General features: G+C 34.8%; 1 protein-coding gene across 3 annotated transcripts in view; it reads left to right on the forward strand.

The window, feature by feature from the left end:
* Arms (Ankyrin repeat-rich membrane spanning) overlaps nucleotides 1-24,670 on the forward strand; it is a 295,457-nt gene that overhangs the window by 214,130 nt on the left and 56,657 nt on the right. For all 3 annotated transcript variants that reach the window (XM_066729126.1, XM_066729125.1, XM_066729124.1), the window contains 6 exons: nucleotides 17,238-17,460; nucleotides 17,544-17,723; nucleotides 17,802-18,261; nucleotides 21,276-21,441; nucleotides 21,515-21,983; nucleotides 22,055-22,228. In XM_066729126.1, coding sequence (XP_066585223.1) covers nucleotides 17,238-17,460; nucleotides 17,544-17,723; nucleotides 17,802-18,261; nucleotides 21,276-21,441; nucleotides 21,515-21,983; nucleotides 22,055-22,228 — 1,672 coding nt within the window. The remainder of the gene's footprint in view (nucleotides 1-17,237; nucleotides 17,461-17,543; nucleotides 17,724-17,801; nucleotides 18,262-21,275; nucleotides 21,442-21,514; nucleotides 21,984-22,054; nucleotides 22,229-24,670) is intronic.

Below are 24,670 nucleotides of genomic sequence, written 5' to 3' on the forward strand. Positions count from 1 at the left end.
AAACCAACTCTCCTACACACAGCAAGGTGGCTGGCTAACGCTGCCTGTCGGTGTGAATTCGTAGCGTAATGCAACAATAAATCATTATTTCTAGGTTTTAGGGTTAGGTTTTAGCAAAACCGAACTTATACCGCCCTTCCATATCATTTCAGGAGGCTACAGTAAAATTTTCAAAGTATTTTTTTATCTACAAGTCTCAAAAAACTTGAATTAGTTGACGAAAGCGTGACTCGTATCAGCCGACGCTGATGCGCTACACAACTTAGTGATCAGCGTCGGCTACTACGAGTCACGCTTTAGTCAACTAATTCAAGTTTTTTGAGACTTGTAGATGACAAAATATTTTGAAAATTTTACTGTAGCCTCCCAAAATGATATGGAAGAGCGGTACAACGCCGGATATGCGAAAATCTAACCCTGAAATCTACAAACAATTATTTGTTCTTCCATTCCGCTACGGATTCACACCGACAGGCAGCGTTAGCCAGACACCTTGCTGTGTGTAGGAGAGTTGGTTTGTTTAGCGGGAAATGGTGGGGAGAGAGTGGGTACCCCTTCTGAAGCGAAGAGAGCTAATAGGCTTGTCCTTGTCTAACGCACTGTGAAACTTCTCTGTCCGTAAAATAGTGTAAAACTTGTCTTTCAATAGCTAATTTAGTTTTTCAAAAAATCTTCCACATTTTTAGGTATATTTGTTTCTTCTTAGTCTCAAATTAGTCATAGAACTTTTCCTTAGCGCGCTATAAGGCCTAATTTTCAATATTATTATGACCAACAAAATTACAAGTATTCATAATTTTTATGAAAACTATTTTTTATAATTTTGAGAAACCGAGTTTGTAGCACGCTTCAGTACAGTCAAAAGAGTAAATTTAATCTCTACAAAAAACTACATAATCCTAATAATTTGGAAGATAAACTTGAATGAGTGTTTGAGTTGCTCAATGCATCCCCTTAATTGGACATGATATTATTGTAGACTATAATCCACTTACGATTATCGTGAGAAATGTAAATTAGAAATGTAAGGTTTAGAAAAAAATAAAACATTGTTTTTTAAAACATATATAAAAGTATTTATTAATTTACACATTATTACTGTTATTAAACAAGAAACATTATTATTTCAATTTAAATTCCAGATTAATGTATTTTCTTCCCAAAATATCTCATTATTAATATATTTTCATTTGCTGCTTTCTGCAGCTCTGCAAATTGGTCCTGGGTCTTCGATTTCCATAAAGCAGCTATCCGCGCTGGTAAATAGTACAATTTATCAGTCAAGAGTTTAGTTATTAATCTCATCCCAAATTTCGTGTTAACTTTCAGAATTTGAAGTATTTCGTACTCTTGATTTTCTTCAAGAGTGTTTAATTTAATAAAATCCATCTCAGGGACGGAAGCTATTGAATTGACACCACTTAAAAAGGACATTCTTCTTTCTATACTATAAAAAACCCCTTATTATTATTATTATTATTATTAAATAACAAAGATTTAAATGATCTATTCTTACCTTTAGAAGAATAAAAAAATATGTATGAAACTTGTGTAAAGAATTAATCTGGTATATATTTTAAATGATACTAGTTAATACTGTTGACTGAAGCTTGAATACAAGTGACACTGGTTACCACTGTTGGAAGATTTTCAAGAATAACGCTTGTGCAGTATTGCTTGCATTTATAATAAAAAATTGTAGTGGAGGGGGTAAAAAATAATGACGGTAGGGATATCTTAAAGATGTGTGTAGATATAAATTTTCGCTGAAATTTAAAAAATTAACTGTTGTTTTGCTAATTAAATCTTATTTTTAGCTTTAAAGAATTCAAAATATACACGTGCGAAATCGAAACCAGTCAAAAGAAATTTAATATTTAAAGCATACATAGATCTCAATTTTTTGTTACACTTTGAAATTTGGTTGATGGTATATTAAATTTCTAATTGTTGGGTGATTTATCATCACAACCTTGAAGTAGTTATTACTTTACAATAAAAAAAGAAGATGAAAAAAAAGTTGAAGCCCCTTTCTCTCTCTATACCATCAGCTTATATTATCTTACTAGGTAGAGAGTATTTCATAATGCTAATGTAGGGTTTGTTATTCTTTTAATACGGAGAGGAGAGCAAATATCACTTCAGTAGTGATTCTAATAGTATAACACCATGAACTCTGTCAGAAAAATCAGTTTGTCGGATAAAAAATTTGATTTTAAAAATTCATCTATACCAGTGGCAATTGTTAAGCCATATGCTCCTGAAGAACAGAAACAACAACAGGCAGTGCTGATAGGTAACCGATGGATACCTCAGCAGCAGCAACCACTGCGGCGGCCACATTCGCTGCCACATCATGCTGCTGCTGTGTTACGGCTACGCAATATACAACCGATATGAGCATATCGGTTGTGTGACAGTCACCACCAATCGGTAAGAGTTAATAAAAGTCAAGACTAATAATAATAATAATAATTAATAATTTTTACTTTAATCATAGATGCTGTTTCTGTTTGGGTGAAAGATGGAGGTAAAAATTTCCAAGTTATAATATAATGGGAGAATGCTGCAGCGATTGCGTGCCTTCACTTGCAAAATAATAATAATCCTATATTTTATATTATTATTATTATTATTTGTATTAGTATTTTATTATTATTTTAAAAATTATACTCATTTTAATAAAATGTGCGTGTATTATTTTTCTTCCTCTCCACTAGCCTTACATAAGGGAAGGGGTTCATCTTAGTACTAGCAGCATTAGTAGTAGTAGTAGTAAAAGAAACCAAGTAGAGGGGTCTTAGAGGGGATAGACGGGGTCTTGAGACGCGACGAGGACGATGACCTTGATCACGGTGAGCGCGAAACGCTGTGCTCAGCCGAATAGCATATCCAAGACCGCTATTCTCTCTCTCTCTCTCTCTCTCTCCACGGGAGAAAGACTATCGTGGAAAAAAAATATTTAAAAGATGAGATGAATGTAGGTGAGGGGGACTCGTCATGTCCGAATTTCATCGGAAAATGTCAATGGCGAGCTCATGTGCGTGTATTGAAAAACGTTTGAATACATCGGAGCATATCAATACATTTAAATAAAAAAACATCTATATCTAATCATACTGATGGTGTGAATGTAGTTCCTAATCTAATTAAAAATTACAGCAGTTTCTAAACAAATTAAAAAAAATATGCTGTGACGTCATCAGAGTGGGGGAACTCATAAGTGGTGGGGGTCAATGTAGTCCCTAAACTTAAATCAAAATTATGACACGTTCGTGAAGCAATTAAAAAATTTTACTGTGACGTCAGTGGAGTGGGGGAACTCATATTCTAACCAAGTGGTGGGGGGGCATGACGTCAGAGGAGTGGAGGCACCTCCCGCCTCACGCGCCTGGGACCCCCGCGCGCCGTCCCCCCTTGCCACTGTTCTAGTATCGGCATGGCTACACTACTTATATTTTAAGACTACAATTAATGTTTCACAAACTTCAAGAACAATCTTGGATATCAATTGTTTAGAAATTGTAAATAAATACAGGATGGTTAAGGTAAAACCGGAAAATATAATATTGAATTCGAAATCTTTGCTGTTATTAAATAGCGATAATTTTTAAACAGCTTAGTACAATTTTGATAAATATATTATAGATTCTGATTACTTAATATAACCTTCATTTGCCTGGATTACTTTTGAAGCCTAAATGGAGGAAGTGAAATTGGGTACTTGCCCTACTCCCCATTTAGCGTCAGTCATTACAGTTCACGCTTTGAGGTAATCTTATCTTTATTATAAATCGTTCAGAACATCTTGTAGGTTCTATAAACTTTTGCCTTTCTGTATCCAAAAACCATCAAATTATTTCTTTTGTAATGTTACCGGCGCAAAGTAAATAAAATATAGTTTGTAACGAAGTTCCTCATTACGACTACGAGATACCGAATAAAGAACATAAAAGCTACCGAACAGTGGATATTAATAATCCCTAGGTGACCTACTCGTGACACAGGCTCACGAGTAGATTATAGCTAACGACAAGGATAGACCCCGTTGACAGGCAGAGGCCCGGATGAAAAGACCGACGCTCCAGGAAACAATGTCCAGATTGTCCTGAGAAGTAAGGCAGGGCCATGCCAAACAACCTAGGCAACCTGAGATAAAGAGAAGCGGCCTCGGGGAGCCCTAAAAAGAATGACCTAATCTATAAGTCCCCACAAGGAGGGGAGATAGAACATCGAGTCTGGCTTGAACACTGGTTACGCGCTTCAAGCAGGCTGCGCGAATGTCGTGCGCAGAGTGTCATAACAGGCAATCGGAACCCGACCATGGGACCAGTGATGGGAACTTGTAGGAATTCAGTATCCCCACCACGCCGCCACTAGCTAGCACGCACACAGTGCCAGCGGTACATCGGTGAACCAACCCCACTACTGTCGCCGCTCGCTGGTCACGCACACAGCTACATCGATACGTGCGTGTCTCGGCTTTCGCCGTTGAAGTTCGGTTAGCTCCGGTGAGGTATGAGTACGAGAGGGATGAATATACTTTTCTCGGACCTCTCTTTCGCTCTCTATTTCTCCCAAGTTTAGCCAACGAGCCGCGCCAAACTCCTTTTCCACGGTATCGGCCGGCTCGATGCAATGGGAAAATAAATTTACTTTTTGACAATTATAATTCATGAAAATTTTTAAATGTTATTACAATTTAACAATTATTCTGAAAATGGTAAAAAATTATTATGGAAAAAAATAATAGTAACAAATAAATAATATTGTCCGTGACAGTAATTGAAAGAAAAAATCCTTGTTATATTGCACAAAAATGATCACTGAAGTGTGACATTTAAAATTCATCAAATAAAAAAAAAATTATACGAAAATATATTAAAGATTGATTAATATGAAAAAATGGTTAAAAATTAGGTAAGAACTCGACCATTCTCTTGCAATATCACTGCACCGATAGCAATTCAGATTTGTAAATATGACCAAATTCGTTAATATGTACTATGAAATGTAAAAATCTGGCCTAATTTCTATGATGAGAGCCTAATAACAGAAAATGTGAGGCTGCTCGGAAATTTCTTCGGTTATTTTCCAGTATGGAACATATAAGCGAACTGAAATATCCTAAACTATATGCAAAAATAATAATAGGAAATAAAATTAGGACTTAATATATCACAATGTGAAATAATGTAAAGAAATAGCTCAAACCCACTATTTTCAAACTTTTTTTATGCAAAATTTGAGTGTAGAAGGTACTTCCGCCTTGAAACTTTTGCAAATTCGTATATAATTGTTAATAACTAAATAATTATTGCTCCAGAATGTACTTAAAATAAAAGTTTATTGAAATTGAGTTTTACGCTATGATATTGATAAATCTGACTTTATCTCTGCATTGAGAAGCAAATAACTCAATTTCTCATGCTTCTCGGATGTTTCTTCGGCTATAATCTGGTATAATATGTCCGAATGAACACAAATAGATGCTATTAAATATCAAAAAATTATGTGGGAATCAAAATTGGGGATTCTAAGCTATGCTACAAAATAATGACCAGAAATGGCTAAAATTGTCCAATTTCAAATTGATTTCCTACAAAATTGGAGTATCGTCGGCGCTTCCGGTTTGAATTTTTTGCAATTTCAGTTATGTCCGAAGAATCATCCGAGAAATACGAGAAATTCAATTATTTGCCTCTGAGTATTTGCATAAAGTCAGATTTTTCAATATCATAGGGTAAAACTCAATTTCAATAAACTCACCATTTTAGAGCTTTCAGAATTTCGGGCAACTTCAGCTTTAGAAGAAGAGCGACTACCGCTAACCAACACATTTTTATATGCCTTCCGTGTAAAGTGATGTAGCGTTTATCAAAAACTCTAAGCAGATCAAAATCCTTTTCGTTATTTAGTTTTTAATTTTTATAAAATGCTTATATGTAGCCATTAATTAATAAGATTTAGTAATAAATACATAAAATGCGTTCTAATTATATCAAATAATAAGTTGAGGTACAATAAACTCACTGTTTTTATATTAATCTGCTAAAAAATACATTTTTTGTATTTATTATTGAGTCCAATAAGTTAATGGTTATTAAAAAAAAATTCCTTGTAATGAATAAAATGAAAAAATTTTAAACTTCGCCAAGACCCGACACGAGCCCGCCGCGTGGCAAGCGGCGACCTTACCATCTGCGCTGCAGCGCTCACTTGGTGTATCAAAAACAGAACAGCTTTATAAAGACTTACTACAATTCTTTCATAAACTCGTCATAAACGATCAAGAATTAGCAGCAATAATAAATACATTTACATAAACAGCATTATTGCACAAAATGTACTATGTTTATAAGTTGAAGCATACATTTTGCATGAATATACGATAGTTTAAGGGTGTTTATGCAATACTCTAAATACAAAACTATTCAGATGCTTAATTATCATAAATTATTCGACTGCACATGTAACATATATTATAATATTACTTAATTAATTTATGACAATGAAGCATGTGGATAGTTTTGTATAATGAGTACTGCATGAACACTCTTAAACTATTGTATCCTCATGCAAAATGTATGCTTCAACTTATAAATATAGTACATTTTGTGCAATAATGCTGTGTAAGTAAATGTATTTATTATTGCTGCTAATTCTTGATCGTTTATGACGAGTTTATGAAAGAATTGTAGTAAGTCTTTATAAAGCTGTTCTGTTTTTGATACACCAAGTGAGCGCTGCAGCGCAGATGGTAAGGTTGCCGCTTGCCACGCGGCGGGCTCGTGTCGGATCTTGGCGAAGTTTAAAATTTTTTCATTTTTTTTCATTATAAGGTTTTTTTTAATAACCATTAGCTTATTGGACTCAATAATAAATAAAAAAATTCATTTGTTAGCAGATTAATACAAAAATATTAAGTTTATTATACCTCAACTGATTATATGTTATTATAAGTATGCATTTTTTGTATTTATTACCAAATCTGATAAATTAATGGCTACATATAAGCATTGTATAAAAATTAAAAACTAATTTAGGAAAAGGAATTTGATTTCCTTCGTGTTTTTGGGTATGCGCATTATCATTTCAGAGGGATGACACGTAAAAATGCGTTGGTTAGCGGTAGTCGCTCTTCTTCTAAAGCCGAAGTTGCCCCATGAGAGTCAAGATCGGGAGCGAGTGAGAGGGCTGAGAAAACTATACCGCTCTCTCTCTCTCGCTCTACAGCTGTGCCAAACCCGACCGAGAGCAAGCGAAGGCAGCCAAGACACGCATGCTTCGTTGTAATGGTCTGCATGACTAGCGATTAGCGGGATGAGTGGGGATGGCTCACCGTTACTATCGGCTGACTGTGTGTTAGTGACACTACGGTAAGCGTGGTGGGGAGAGAATTCCGCTACAATCTAACAGAAATGCGTGTCAGTACGTCATGCACAGAGAGCATAATATCGTATTATTCCCGCCTGTTCTAGGACGCAACATACATTTCAAGAACGCATTCACATGTCCTACCCATGCTTAATATTCTTTACTTTTGACGTATTTATACGTCCTGCTCGGTCAACTGGTTAATAACTATTTACACTCACTTTTCGTTATCTTTTGACCTCTATAACTTCTTAGAAACACATGAGCGCCATGCGGCTTTGACGCTGTAGGTGACTTTCAGTCATGACCTTTTGAATGATACCACAGATACCTGCATTCAAAGAGAGACAAAGTCAATCATAAATATTTACATTTTTTTTCGCATTCTTTTGGCCTCTATAATTTCTCAAGGACACGTAACAGCGAAGTGATCTTAACACTTCTGATGATGTTCACTCATGACCTTTCAATTGATACCATAAATAACCCCCTCCACAGGGAGAGGGGGGCATTTTCTTTACATTTACCGTATATTCTTCGACGTCAAAAAACCAGTAATCCTAAATTAATATAAAGATCTGACAGTTAAATATAAGCTTATACCAACTGAGATCTTTTAAAATATACAAATGTCACTTCATGTAATTGCTGGAGAAGTACGTGATATATGTAATGATACACCCTGTTTTATTTTATTCCCAATTTCTATTTAGCATTTTTTCTGCTAGATGATATTAATGTCATACCTATATAATAAAAATAATTTTTGTCTTGCAAAAATTTTATCTCTGTTTATCTGAGATGGTAACAATTTTATCCTTCTATAAAAAATCGAAAAATAGATTAGCATCAGATGGATCAATGATTAGAATTATAACTCAACTAGTTGCATGCTAAAGGGATCCTTAGAGCTACTCACGCAGAGCGACACATTTAAGGTTATAATTTTTTAAATCTATTGAATGTCATTTTAAAACTTTCGAAATATAATCTTGAAGTTATAATAATTTATTAAATAAATGTAATTTCCTTGAAGCTTTTGAATGCATTTTTCCCCTGAAGCTGTTTAGGAGTTTTCTTCTAGACATATTTTAAAATATGTTTAGAAGAAATCTCCTAAACATTCCGCCCGCCTTCGTTCTAGGCGATCACGTGAAACTCCGGTCTAATCACTGGACAGCAATTGCAATGGGCAAATATGTGCAATATGACGGCGAAATACACCCGTAGCAGATTTTACAGTAACTACACGAAGTAGCCCATCAGGCCCGACATGTGTTTCGGTAATTCTGGCTAAAGGCCATTTAGAAGGAGGATAATGATCATCCTTAATCAAAACAAGACGTCCGGGTACTAGATTCTCGGTAGCATTTTTCCATTTGCCTTTTTGTTGTAAAGTATGCAAATACTCTCTTAACCAACGCAACCAGAAATTATCTCTTAACCTTTTTAATAGTTGGAAACGCGTTAATCGATTCTCAGGAATCTGTGGTAATTCTTCATCAGGTACAACACCTAATGGTCCTCCAATCAAAAAATGGGTAGGAGTCATTGCTTCAATATCATCAATATCATTATTTAAAGAACATAGAGGCCACGAGTTCAAAGAAACTTGAATTTCGACCCACACAGTTGTTTGTTCCTCGAATGTTAACGTATAATTCCCGATCACACGTTTCAGATCAAACTTGGTGGACTTTACGTCCGCTTCCCAAATGCCACCACAGAGTGGAGAATAAGGTGGAATAAAATTCCAGTCAGTTCCTTCATTCGACAAAACAGTAGCAATCTCTTTATAAAATTGTGACGAAGCATTAAGCATGTTTTGTAATTATCGGGCTGCGCCAACAAATATCGTGCTATTATTGCTATACATGCGTCGAACCAAACCTCGTCGTCCCGTAAAACGTCTATAGGTAGATAAAAACGATGCTGTGGTGAGATCGCTCACTACCTCTAAGTGAATAGCCCGTGTATATACGAAAACATGCAAATACAGCAATATATCCTTTATATGATTTATACCCCCGTCCTTTGGTTGTGCGAATTTGAATAGGCCCGGCGTAATCAATGCCTGTGGTAGTAAACGGACGATCTGCATTTGTTACACGCGAGGAAAGAAGACTTCCCATCAATTGCTGATCTACGCGAGGCCGAAATATCTTTCAAACAATATATAATCGAATTTCTGCCTTCACTAAGATAGATCTATCTAAAATCCATACTGATTGCACTAAACGACTGATAGTCAAAGTAAACCCACCATGCAAGGTATTAAGATGCGCATTTCGCACAAATAATCTACTGAGCGCAGAACGCTTTGGTAAAATTGGAGGGTTCTCGCCTCATGGCATAAATGAGAGTGCATCAAGTGACCTCCAAATCTTAATAAACCATTTTCTTTGCTTACAAATGGTTATAACTTACTTAAATAATGAATTTTCGGTAGCGTCTTTACTGCAGTATTACACTCAGAATTAGGCTCAGTTGCTTCAATCCTCATAGACAAAAGACGCATTTCAGCTGCAAAATAATTTTCTTGTTATACGCATGATCGCACGACGAGCATAATCCAATTCCGCAGTCGTTAAAAATGCCCTTTCTTTAGTAAGTCCTTCTTTAGATCTTCGCAAATTTCTCAAGGGTCGCAAACAATATGCAATAGCACGTAACAGTCGAGTTAAAGTACTAAATCGCAATGTTAATTCAGGATCAGCTGATTCTTTATGTACACGAATAATTTGAGTTTTATCGGTCTCACGATCGATGTTACATAATTTATTGAAAAACCAATTAGGTCCATGCCACCACAACGAACAATTAACAAATTCTTGAGTCGTAATTTCACGTGTGGCCATATCAGCAGGGTTTACTTTTGTGCTCACGTGATTCCAATGAGCAGACGGCAGCTCGGTTTGAATCATAGCTACTCGATTAGCAACATAGGTTTTCCAGTAGCAAGGATGTTTGTGTAACCATGATAAAACAATTTGTGAATCCGTCCACACGTAAACCGGCAGTTCCCTAAGAAATTCAAGCTGTTGAACGTATTTAATTAATTTAGTCAACAAGGCTGCAGCTGCAAGTTCCAAGTTCGGAATACTCATTGTTTTTATTGGGCTAACCTTTGCCTTTGCGACCAACAAAGTCACTAAGAACTTATCAGTGGACATTGGCGAACGTAGATACACTACCGCGGCGTAAGCACGTGATGACGCATCCACAAACCCATGGATTTCTCCATTACAACTTGACACCGCACCAGTCTAGTGACTTATATTTAGTTGCGATAAATTGGTCAATGAATTAGAATAAGATAACGAACGTTCTCTAACATCAATTGGTAGAGATGTGTCTAATTCACTTTTAAGGATCCAAATATCCTGCAATATTTTCTTTGCCGTCACAGACACCGGGGAGAACCATCCCACAGGATCAAACAGACGCTCAATTCCAGACATCACCGATCGCATAGTACCTCGAAAATCATGCGTAATATCATCTAATTTAAATCCAAAGGAGCCAGTAACATAATTCCATCGAACACCCAAGGTTTTCACAGCCGCTGCGTGATTAACAAATTCTTTCGGTGTGTTACGTCGAGATTTAACGGAATTTGGAATTAATTCGGGATGATTAGATACCCACTTGTCTAAATATATACCCGCAGTCTCAAGAATAGAACAAAGTTCTCGTCGTTTTTGTAAAGCAATCGATAGTTCATTTGCCCCCGCGAATATGTCATCGACATAGGTATCTATAAGACTGGCTCGTGAGTATGTTTAAATTGGCCGCTAAAATAAATAGGCGTGTCCCATTTATGGCTATCTAGGAAATAAATTGGGCCTTGAGGGAGATGAGTCAGTCAAGTAGGGAACGCCGATCTGTACTCTTGAAAGGTGGAATAAAGGGAATGTCGAGTTAGTTGTGTTGAGTATGGTCTTATCCGATTCACTGTTTGAAGATAGAAAAAAAAGAGAAACAGGAACTTCAAGCTTACATATCTTCTAACAAAAATTTTGAACCAAGTGGAAAATTTTCTTTCTCATCGTGAGGCAATTGTTGCAAAGTACGAATGGCAAGGTAGGGAGCACAAACAGTCCCGTATGTCACTGTATTTAGACGATATTCGACTGGAGGACTCCCTCCATCAGATGACAATAAAATCCTTTGTAAATCGCAATCACGAGGATCAACGTTTATTTGGCGAAAAATTTTAATTATATCAGCCGTAAAAACATAGCGAAATCGTCTCCAATTTAATAAAATTTGCGGCATTTCACGCTGAAGAGAAGGACCAGGTAACAATTATTTATTCAGGCATTGATCTCTCTGAACTGGTCTTGACGCGTCAAACACTACGCGTAATTTTCGAGATTCACCAGACGCCGGTATAACAGCAAAATGCGGTAAAAAACAAACAGCTGAGTTAAAATCGTCAGTCGGTGAAACTCGCTGCATGTGACCCAAATTCTCATAATCACTCTTGAAACGTTTATATTCGGAAGCGAGTAACGAATCACGCGAAAAACGTTTGTGTATATGCGACAACGCTCTAATTGCTAATTCACGCGTATCCTTTCAAAGATTAGGCATCTCTCCTTTCATCGGTAAATGCACAGAAAAGCGCCCATCTTCTTCACAAATATGAGTATCAGTAAATAATTTCTGGCAATATTCATCATCAGGTGATAAAATGACCTTCGAAGAGCCAATTTCAACTTCACTCCACAGTTGCAACAATGAATCTCACACTTCATTATCAATTCCGACATGATAACTATCAAAAACATTAGAAAAAGCATTCTTTTCTTTCTTATTTATCACCGCCCGCCGTGACACGATATTTTCGTCGGATCCCGAAATTATCCAACCTAAAGTTGTTTCCTGCGCTATCAAATTACAATCCGGAAACCGATACAAACCAGCTTGCAATATCTAGCTATAAATACCTGCGCCTAAGATCCCGTCAATCGAACTAGGTAAGAAAAATGATGGATCGGCCAATTTCAAATTGGGCTCAACCGATGGCCTATGAGCAGCATACAATTCCGATGGTAATTTGGTAGTCAATGTTCGCAAAACTAAAGCCCGAACGAAAATCTTACTATCGATACCACCATGTGAATGTAATAGAACTTCAACAGCCCATTTAGTTGTTCCCGATGCAACAGCACCTAGCCCTGTTAGTGCAACATTCACTCTTTCTCTTGGCAAACCCAGGATTGAACAACTCTCTTGCGAATGAAAGAAGTTTCCGAGCCTTGATCAAGCAACGCACGAACTTTAAAATAATCATTATCTACCCCGAGAATCAAGGTTTACGCTGTAGGTAACAAAACTTTATTATCTACACAGCGTTCAACAATCGTTGTTAAAGTTTTACGCGATTCTGGTGGAACAGACTCCCTGCTACTGGAATTCCTGGATGGCAAATCACGCGGTTGATTATTCTCCTTGAAACCTCCATGTAAAAGATCATGATGCCTACCCTGATATATATTACATTTGACATTTCCTTTACAAACCGTGTACATATGTTTCACCAAATTTAGTGATAAAAGAAATGGTGATGCAAGTGTGAACTTCCAGGAAAGGATTCCTAGTGATGATATTAATTAATTTTGTGTTGTGAAAGGTTCACAAAGGCTTTTTTTTCCCGAAAGGGTTTTTTTATTTCATGGATGCTAAAATAAATGTTATTGTTTGTTGTTGCATTCTAAACAAGTGTTTTAATTTATTTTCCTTTTCCAAATTAGTCATAAAACACGGGATCTAAATATTTTAAGTAGCCAGGCCTATTAGCTAATCATACTATTGTACTAATTTTGATAACAGAAGCAGTACAAATGCTAACTATATCTAGTGCTATATAACGCTCGCATTTTGCTGTCTCTTATGCCGCTTTATACAAAACATTTATCTTTCGGGAAAATTCAAGTTGTTCAAATATTCAATTTTCAAACGTAATCCCTCCTTCTCTGCAGAGTATTTTGGTAGACCAATACATTGTTGGACGAATCATGTAAAATGAATTAGCAATGATATAATAAAATTATGAAATAATATTTTTACAAATAACTTAACTTTTCATTATCATCAGAAACAAATGAAAATTAATAATATACGAGAATTTAATAACTAAAACCATAAAGAAATACCCCATGTCTATTGTCAGATTCACATGGGCTCCATAACTTCGTTTAGTGCTGAAGCTATAATAAATTAAGTTTTTTCAATGTTTTTGCTCCAGCAACTTTTGATCAGCAAGATTAATCTTAGTTCTTTTAAAGTTTATACTTATTGCATCAGAACCTAATTTCCGTAAAAAATGTCTTGGAGTTATTTATTTATGTAAAAAATTTTGAAAGTCCACCAACACATATCCGGGATTCATGCAGAGGCTCATATGCAAGATTTCAAAATGAAACGTGGAGATTGAACCACAAAACAAAGTGAATAATACAATAAGTAATATTATTAAATGTGTTTATAATATTTATATGATTTACACGAGGAGATTTTATATCATTTGAGGCAGTGATGCCGATTTGCGGACGGACGGACTCCTCACCATCTGTCCGCGGATTCAGTAACAGGTTCGGGGATGCTTGCATCCATGAGTCAACCCCATTTCCCTAGTTACGCACACCATTGCATTGAGGTGTACGTGTCTCAGCCTGCATCGCTCAACTTCGGTGAGCGTCGGTAGTCTGGGGTGCGAAAGAGAGCGGAATAGTTTTCTCAGATCTCTCTGTCTCGCCCCCAAACTGATCCGAACTAAACTTCGTTCAGCCGACGAGTTAAAATCCTTTTCGGCCGGTAGCTTCCCCTTTACTTTTATAGATTCCAGTTCGATTACTCCAAAGAACTTTTAAATGTTAATTAAGAAATACTCAACATACTTTTATTTGGACTAGTACTATTAAATAATAAATATAAATAGTATTTTAACATATAGAATATGTATAGTAATGTACAACTTTAATTCCCACACCCCCTTTCATGCAATACAAATTTCATTTTCTATTCTGTTAATAATAATGATTGTATTATTAATTGCTATTCAAAAGCATTCTTCCAATATATAAATCTTATAAAATTAAAAAAAAAATACAACATTCTAAAAGGATCCGACCCGCGACGATGATAATAGCGAGCAGATACTTAATCACCTGCGCTATACATGATTCCAAGAGCTTACAGATAAGCAGGTAATATGAATGAAGGCCCTTTTGAAGTAATAATTATTTATATTCTTTTTTCTTGAATATAGTTTATAACCCTTTGCACTCCGCTATCCTCTCTAAATGGACATAATATGCTTGGTATGATAACAGCGGAATGTAAAGGGTTAATAGCTGAAATTACTGAAACTCTGATTTTAGAGATTCGATTAGTTTTAATTGTTTAACTTGTTCTGCCTGATTTGTAGTTTTGAATTATAATTGTAGCTATGATTTCAGCTGCTAAACTATAATAAAGAAAAAGAAGAATATAAATAATTATCATTTCAAGAGAGCCTTCATTCATATTGTCTGGTTATCCGTAAGCTCTTCGAAGTATGTGTAGCACAGGTGATTAAGTATTTATCTGCCCGCTACACTGATCGTCGCGGATTCAAATCCTTCTCAAATTTTTTTTTTTTTTTTTTAATTATATAAGATTTATATATTGGAAGAATGCTTTTGAATAGCAATTAGTAATACAATCATTATTATTAATGGAATAGAAAATGAAATTTATATTGTATAAAACGGGATGTGGAAATTAATGTTGTACTTTACTATATTGCATGTGTTAAAATACTATTTATATTTATTATTTAATGGTACTAGAGCAAATAAGCATATTGAGTATTTCTTCATTATCATTTAAAAGTTCTTTGGAGTAATCAAATTGGAATCTATAAAAGAAAAGGCCAAGCTGCTGGCCAAAAAAGATTTTAACTCGTCGGCTGAACGAAGTTAAGTTCGGATTAGTTCGGGGGCGAAACAGAGAGATCCGAGAAAATTATTCCACTCTCTGTCGCACTCCAGACTACTGACATTCACTTAAGTTGAGCGATGTAAGCCGAAACACGTACACCTCAATGCAATGGTGTGCGTAACTAGGGAAGTGGGGTTGACTTACGGACGCAAGCATTCCTGAACGTGTTAGTCAGCTCGCGGACAGATGGTAAGGAGTCCGTTCCGTCCCAATATCAGCATCACTGCTTTGAGGGAGTGTTACCAGAAAGTAGACCGTAGGTTTACAGAATTTCCCCTCCACTTACAACCACAGATACAGGCTCGTTCTCGTGAGCCATCCCCACTTTTATCGCTGCTCGATGGTCGCGAAAACAAGTAGAAGCGTGCGTACATGTGTCGACTGGCTTCACTCGCTCTCGGCTATTCTCGGATTCGAGAAAGAGTAGAGATACTTTTTCGGACCTCTCTTTCGTTCTCGCTATTGGCGCCTAGCAGACAATTCGAGGCAAATATTTCCGCTTCGCTTTGCCGAATATCTACACGTATTCAATGTTATTTACATTTGCAGCCCAATGTCTTTATGCCTGTTTTTCAGCATATTTATTTATAAGCATTGACTTATTATAATCAGTAATAAATTAAGGAAATGCGGGTTGATATGTAATAATTATTTTAACTATAATTTCATCGTTATATTTCACTTATTTCCGTAAAAGCTGCATTTCTTTAATTTATTATTGATTGTAGTAAGTTAATGGCAATTAAAAAAACTAAATATACTCAGCAGGAATCGAACTGGGATCCACGAATCGCCATGCGGTTACCTTCCGCCTGGACCACGAAGCTTCTTCGACGCACCGTAAACAGAAAGTCTTCTTAAGGGCTTGAAATCTTTTTCTGAACCGCATAAATAAACGAACAACTGACAGCTTTATTCATTATTATTCTGTCATAATGGAACAAAAATTAAAGAGTAATTATATATTGACTAGTTTTCAAAAGCTTTTCCAATAATCAAGAAAGAAGATAAATAATCAACGCTCGTAGTTTCCGTTCTTGACTATTGGAAAAGCTTTTAAAAACTATCCAATATATAATTATTCTTTTATTTTTGTTCCATCATGACAGAATAATAATGAATAAAGCTGTCAGGTGTTCGTTTATTTATACGGTTCAGAAAAAGATTTCAAGCCCTTAAGAAGACTTTCTGTTTACGATGCATCGAAGAAGCCTCGTGGTCCAGGCGGTAAGGCAACCGCATGGCGATTCGTGGATCCGAGTTCGATTCCTGCTGAGTATTTTTATTTATTTTTAATTGCCATTAACTTACTACAATCAATAATAAATTAAAGAAATGCAGCTTTTATGGAAATAAGCGAAATATAACGATGAAATTATAGTTAAAATAATTATTACATATCAACGCCCATTTCCTTAATTTATTATTGATTATAATAAGTCAATGCTTATAAATAAATATGCTGAAAAACAGGTATAAAGACATTGGGCTGCAAATGTAAGTAACATTGAATATGTGTAGATATTCGGCAAAGCGAAGCGGAAAGATTTTGCCTCGAATGGTCTGCTAGGCTCTAACAGCGAGAACGAAAGAGAGGTCCGAAAAAGTATCTTCGCTCTCTCTCGAATTCGAGTATAGCCGAGAGCGAGCGAAGCTAGTCGACACATGTACGTACGCTTTTACTTGTGTTCGTGACCATCGAGCAAAGGTAGAAGCGGGAATGGCTCACGGGAACGAGCCTGCATCTGTGGTTGTAAGTGGAGGGAGAAATTCTGTAAAGCGGACGGTCTACTTTTTGGCAACACTAATTTGGTGTGTGTTCTGTCATTCTAGGCTGATCTTTAAGATTATATAGAATATAATATTTGTAGGCCGCGAATGGAAAGGGTTACTGCACATGTTATTATGATAACTGTTACCTTGCTATTGGGTATTGGAATAATAGCAAATTTATATACATGGAGCAGAACATTGCAGGCATTAGTTTTTTCTCAAAGAAGGCACTTGAAACGTAGCATTTCAAAATTAGAAACATTAAAAAGTGAAGGATTTATTCAACTGTTGAAAACCGAAGTAAACTTGATGACTGAAATGGTAAACTTTTTAAGTTAATTCATCTAAGATTTAAATTTATTTAATAAATGATTCATTATATATTTCTCATAAATAAAATATAGGTAAAATGTCTAGACAGTTTCATGGCTCAACAAAGCAGACTAGTTATTATCGTCGATGGTTTGGATAGTTGTGAACAAGATAAAGTTTTATTAGTTTTAGATGCTATACAAGCCTTATTTAGTGATAATGGATATCCTTTTGTTGTGATTTTAGCCATAGATCCTCATGTTATAGCTAAGGTTAGTAATTTTTTTACTTCCTTATTGTTTTAATATTTATGTGTAATTAATATATATTTATTTCTATTGTTTGAATAGGCTGTTGAAGTAAATAGTAGAAGGCTCTTTACTGAATCCAATATAGGTGGTCATGATTATTTACGTAACATGGTTCATCTTCCATTTTATTTGCAAAATAGCGGCTTGCGAAAAGTAAAAGTTGCGCAACAAACCGCTCAACATAGCAAGAAGACTATGTGGACAGAAGCTGAAGAAAGCGTAAATTATACAACTAGCAACACAATGCATCACTCAGTATCTAACAGGAGACTTAGCACAGAATCATGTATAATGAATAGCAATGAAAAACTAAAATCGCAAAGTAGAAAGGGAAGCAGGAAATTACGTCTTAGTGAATCTGTAACCAGTAGTATAGGAAGCAATCTAAATAGATTAGGTGGTGCTCAGGACCTCAATAAAATGCTTTTAACAGACGATTATTTTAGTGACGTCAATCCTCGTAGTATGAGGAGATTAATGAACGTTGTATACGTTACAGGTAAATAAATGATTGGAATTTTAAGAAGAGCCCATATTACTATCGTTCAAGACAAAAAATTCGTTCTAAAACTACGGCTGTATTTGAAAATCGACTTCAAACTGTATGACCCCAAGCGCAAGTTGCGTTATTCTTTTCAGATCTTCAATTGAGAGGGTCCGTACAAGAACTCATTAGACACTCGGAATCACGTAAAAGTATTGTCCACTTCTAGATATTTAAAAAAAAGGTTTAAAAAAACTTTAAAAATTATAGATAGGTATATATTCTTTTAGGGAATATATGAGTACATATATTTGTAAAATATCACCCCTTTACTTCTTATTATTGATTAAAATAAAAACTAAAAATTAAAAATTTCCACGGCTGAAGTTTCAATATTTTCGAACACTTAAGTCATCGAAATTCAGAAACACGTGGACATAATGGATTGAAATTTAGGGCAAAATCGTAATATATTATTTTAATGCCATTGAGTGTTTATTTGATTTGTATTTATTTTAATGTTTAATAAGATTTTAATCTTAATTGATACCCACACAACCAATGCCGCGTTTTTCTAACTTTAAAGCTTAACAGTGTCGAGGGAATTGTCGATTTCGTCAAAGTGCCAGTGAAAAAGTTATTCAGTAGTCTTTAAGGAAGTTTTCCTGAAAATTTTGGATATTTTTGAGTCTAAACACGAAAATGGCAATTGATTGAAGTCGCACCGACATCACAGAACCACTTGCTGCACGGCGTCTGATGGAACTGAGTGAATAAGTGCGAGAAAATATACAGCGCACCGATGTTGGCGCGACTTTAATCAATTATCCTTTTCGCGTATTTAGCCTGAACAAATTTTCAAATTTTCAGAAAAGCTTCCTCATAGCCTACTGAACAACATTCTCACTGGCACTTTGACGAAATCGACAATTCCCTCGATAACTGTAATCTTTAAAGTTAGAAAAACGCGGTATTGGTTGGGCATCAGTTAAGATTAAATTATTATTAAACATTAAAATAAATAAAAATTAAACAAATACTCATTGGTATTAGAATAATATACTACGTGTGTATGTCTGCCCTAAATTTCAATCTGTTATGTCCACGTATTTCTAAGTTTCGACGACTTAAGTGTTCAAAAATGTTGAAACTTTAGTCGTAGAAATTTTTAGATTTTATTTTGTATTTTGTATTTTTTATTTTAATCAATATACAAAATAAGGGGGTGTTCTTTTCTACAAATATGTACTAATATATCCCTTAAAAGAATATATAGGGTAAACCCAGGATAGTTGGTCGGTATGAGAGACAGACGAATAGCCATAACTTCTAAAAGTTGTCAACACTAGAGCTGTCTGATTAAGGTGGTTTGAGCGCGACACTCTCTAGTCATAGAGTTATTGGTAGTTACAAAATTGAAAGTAGTACTTTACTTATTCTGGTTATGGTAGAAAATCAATTTGTAAAAAATAAATCAATTAAGTGTTATTTTTATTCATTTTGATTAATCTTTTTGAAACAATTATATTAAAAGAAATACGTATATGGTTTGAGTAGTTGCCATATTTCCATACAGAATATAGATAAGTACGAGATTTAAAATTTTTCACGAGTAATAATAGGAGATTATTAACGGTAATATACACATTTTCGGTGATTAAAAAATTGCTTTTAATTTAAAATATATTACTACAGTTTTTTATTGCTTTGTTCAGTCATTGCAATACGGGACGTCATAAATTTTTTCAAAATGTGTTGATCGTCCATTGGGCTACACGTTAAAAGTGCCAATTTCAAATAATTATTTCTTACTTGTATCATCGGTAACATCATTCCAAATTTTAGTAGATTATTCCTCTATGCCTAAATACCCTTTCTTTAAAATTTTAAATAATTCTGAAGAAATTTCATTGGCGATCGAACCACCTTAAACGTAGTTTTATTCAAGCGTGACTATGCTAGATTACACAACAGATTATTGATGTGAATTATTTTTAATAAATAACTTGGATTCTTTATTTTACATCTTTATATTTTTTTTACGTTTTTGATATTTTTTAAATATCTAGAAACTGACAATATTTTTACGTGATTCCGAGTGTCTAACGAATTATTGCACGCGCACACGGGTCTCCCTTTATTATTAACATTTTAAGAAAACAATGACACATGTAGTACACAAGAGAAACCTGTAGACTTTTGTAAATTAAGGTTACTAACCGAAACAGACGGTGGTCATCACTAAGACAGGAATTAAAATGTTTGTTCAATAACATATACATTTAGGCAAATATAAAGATTTGAAATATTTCTTGTCATCCTTACCGAAATTATACGTAATGAAATAATTTTTATATAAACAGAATTATTTCCGTAGTTAATCATTTTCACATTTTGAGCATTTTACGCATAGGTGTTGTTATTTTTTCTGTACTGATGTAGTAATAAATCATGAATAATTTCATTTATGTTAAGCATAATTTTTTACACGTAATGTCTTTTGGTATGGTTTAAAAAATGACAAAATTTTTAAAATACTAGAAATGCTCCTGCTCACCGACTCGGTGCCTTAACATTAACCTTGAAAGTTCATTCGAAGGTTATAGGACATATAAGCTGTGTTCTTTAATGGAACCACTCATTTGTTACTATATCTTTTATCTCCTCCCAATAGCTTTCGTATCATTGTTTTCATTTATCTTTTACTCCACGCGACTCGAAATTATTCAACTTGAAATTGCTCATAAGAGTTAGTTCTGATGAAGTTGCGTGTGTGGCCACTACGCGGGTAAACGCGTAATCGCATATTTTTATGTAAAATTTTAGATTGAAATATCTTGTAAACGCGTGGATATGAAATCGGAAACCAATAGACGATTTTGAAAGCTCTTAAGATAAACTACAGAAATATTCATTAAGCCGAATAAAATTCATTTAAAAATTCAGTCCGACCTTTAATACTTTTAAGTTCCTCCATCTAGAGTATTTTCTGATGAATGTATAAATTGTAACATTTTACAACTTTTTAGGCAGATTGCTAAAAGCATTTCAAATTGATTTCAACTGGTATCACTTAGCTAGTTGGATAAATATTACTGAGCAATGGCCTTTTAGAACTTCGTGGCTTATACTTCATTATGACATGTATGATGAAAGTTTAGACGACTCTATGTCCTTGAAAAATCTTTATGATAAGTATGTTAATTACAAAGATTTAGCTATAAATTCAGTTATAATTCAAACTTTTTATATATTTTTTGTTTAACAGGGTACGACCGCAAATTCCTGTACTCAAAGAGATCCAGCCTCTCTTAGAATTGGATAGAGATGAACGCAAATTAGACGTTTTTTTAACTTTTCATCGATCTAGTCTGCTTATTAGTGATTTGAAAATATTTTTGCCATTTACAATTAATTTGGATCCTTACTTAAAAAAAAAAATAAAAGAGGAGCAGCAATGTTTTGAAGAAGATGCCACCAGCATTGGCTGTTTTTATAAACATACTAACTATTCACCGGCAATTCACCCTAATCAATGGACTCCATTAAAAAATTCATTAACACATCGTCGCTCAAATTTGTTAAGGACTAATAGTTTATCTGGTCCGCCTGTTGTAACTTCGCTTCAACCACCATGGCAATACCAGTCATCTTATGATTGGCAACTACCACACTGGATGCTAACACCGTCCATAGAGCCAGCATATAATCGGCTTTCCGCAACGACGACGTTTTCGGTAATACTTATTGTAGTTATAATTTTTTTCATTGTTGAATGCTTTCAAATAAAACTAATTTATTCATGCAGTCGGACATACTTGAAACAAAACTTTCATCTTTATCGGTCAATGGGGTGTACGAATTGCTTAAAAAAATTGAGAATCTTAACAGTAATTTATTGCCACAATATAAAAATACTATTCAAGAAAATAATGTAAATGGTAGAGTATTACTTCATTGCAACCTACAAGAATTAAAAAAGGTTAGTATGCATTTTAAAATAAATATACTGGGTAGAACAATATTACCTTACCTTCTACAGAGAACGCTTTTAATATTTTTCTGACAATGCTCTTTTAAGTACCCTTAAAATTTATAATTTGTAACTTTCGGTGATGATACATGGCTTTAGGTCTTTAAGGTAAACGCGTACTATGATCTTACTTTGCTCGGCGCGTAAACGACTTATTACAAGAGAGATAACTTTATTTATGAAATAAGAACCAATGAATTTATGCTTGATATTGGACGTAAGTCCCTAGTTTCCAAAGATAATACATAGTATTTACGTAGCGCTTGGCGTTTCACTTCAACAGTTACTCTGGTCCTCTTCTTTCGTTATATTTCTTGATTGTCCCGAAGGTGGCTTTTCCGAGATGTTTTCACAACAAGTCACAAACACGTTCTAATCTCGTAACATTTTCGGCCAAATTGTGGTTTTTCTTGATTCTTGTTGATTAGGTATTTTCTCCTTTCATATATTTATAATGGATGTGGGATTTCTACCGTAATTTAAAAATTCGGGAGAGAATTAAAAGAACTTTGTGCAGAAGTGTTCACCGCAAATTGCAACTCTATGAGTGTTTTATCTCACTCGCGATGGTCGTTCTCAGCGTACATTGCACTTATCACTTCGAAAGTTCGGTTCATTCTTTCTACAAGATTTGTTTGAGTATGGTAAAGAAGGCTAGTTAACACATTGCGTACGGATCACGAGATATCTCGTTTTTAGCAAACTGAACGTTGCGGGCAGGTCACGAGATATCTCATTTTCACGTTTTTTTTTATTCAATCGGCTACTTAAGCGACTAGCTGTAAATATTTTTGTTACGTTACCATGGTAACAAAGCCTCTCGCATTCCTACGACAAATTTATCGACACAACTTAATCCCAAGCATGTAGATCAACTCGCGAGAGCCGTGTGCAATGTGTTAATTGGGTAATAATACAGGCATAGGTCACGGGGCTTTAATTTCTATGTTCATAATTTTCGTGCTGTTATCGGTTAGTAAATAAATTCGGCATTTCTAAGGGTGTATTATTAATTACAAAATAACACTTGCAATAGACATTCCATCTGTTTTGCGTAAGATCTTTAAGGTAGTAGTCTAGTAAATCGACCGGTTTTGCAGGGTATTCTGCGGGAATTTTTTTAACTACCTAATGAAATGCAAAAAATCTGAAAATTTTATATGTTATTAATACTATATTGAATTATACAAAATTATATTTTTTTTAAATTTTTACGATATTTTATTTAAATTATATGGGTTCAAAGTAGGTGAAAAAAAATATGTGCTGCTGGCCTCTGAGGTATCTCCAGTTTGGGTAATCGGAAGCAAAAAATGCAACGAATTATTGTTCAGTAGGATTGTCATTCTGGCCGGAACTAGAAAAAATTAATTTGGTTGAAAAATAACAAAATGGCGGGCTTTAAAAAAAAGTACAATTATTTTAGTGTAAATTGGGCTGTAACTTGAAAAATAATGTATAAGAAAAAATGATTCTAGTTCCGACCAGAATTACAGATGTGTAGAACAACCTGTAAAAATTTCAGCCCGATCGGTTCAATAGAAGATCTGTTATGCCCCAGGCCGACCGAAAAAACGTTGTTTCGAGAAAAACGCGTTTAAAGTTTGGCTAACAGAACTTTCATCCTCACACCAATCGTCGATCCTCGGTGCGTGCAACAAGCTTTAGGACTCTTCATACGTGTCAAACGCGGGTATATCTGGTTACATTCTTTCGAATATCAAAAGGTATACGAAACTTCAAGGAAATATAAAGGTGATGAGTCATAATAGTGAGGAGTAACCGTCAGCAGCTGTCGCGCAATTTACAGCGTTCAATTATGCGGCGCTCTCGAATATATGTTATATCTTTGTTAATATTTTGAATATCGGTTTAAAATTTATGCACCATATTCTCATGTTAGTATACTATCGAAATGTAAAAAAAGAAAATTTTTCGACCCAAACAACTAGACTACTACCTTAATTCCATTTACTTTGTAAAGTATACCAGTAAAATTAAACAATTTTTTTATTTTGAAATTTTCTTTGAGATGGCGGATCCATAATGTCCGCCGCATCTAATGTTCACGTATTTTACCTGCTGAGCCATGAATGGAAATATAACGAGTTTTACAGGATCTACAGGTCTTAACATAGTAGACGATCGATTGGTACATGCCTATCCAATACAAATTCTACGATATCTTGGCGTATGTTTTTTCAATACTGAGATGCCTCGATTGTAGGGGGTGATGAGAACTACCTAGAGTATGCTGGCTTTTCTCTAAAAGTAAACAGATATCCATTTGTAGATATCGGATAAAGTAATTTTTAGTAAAGGATTAGGACTATTATATTGCAGGGCCTTGTCTTTGGATCTTAGGGAATAGAGAATACAGGAGTAGGTTAG

Source organism: Prorops nasuta, unplaced genomic scaffold (assembly GCF_024137725.1).
Source record: "Prorops nasuta isolate Cenicafe-Biocafe unplaced genomic scaffold, Cenicafe_Pnas_1.2 PNAS00006, whole genome shotgun sequence".
Lineage (NCBI taxonomy): Eukaryota > Metazoa > Arthropoda > Insecta > Hymenoptera > Bethylidae > Prorops > Prorops nasuta.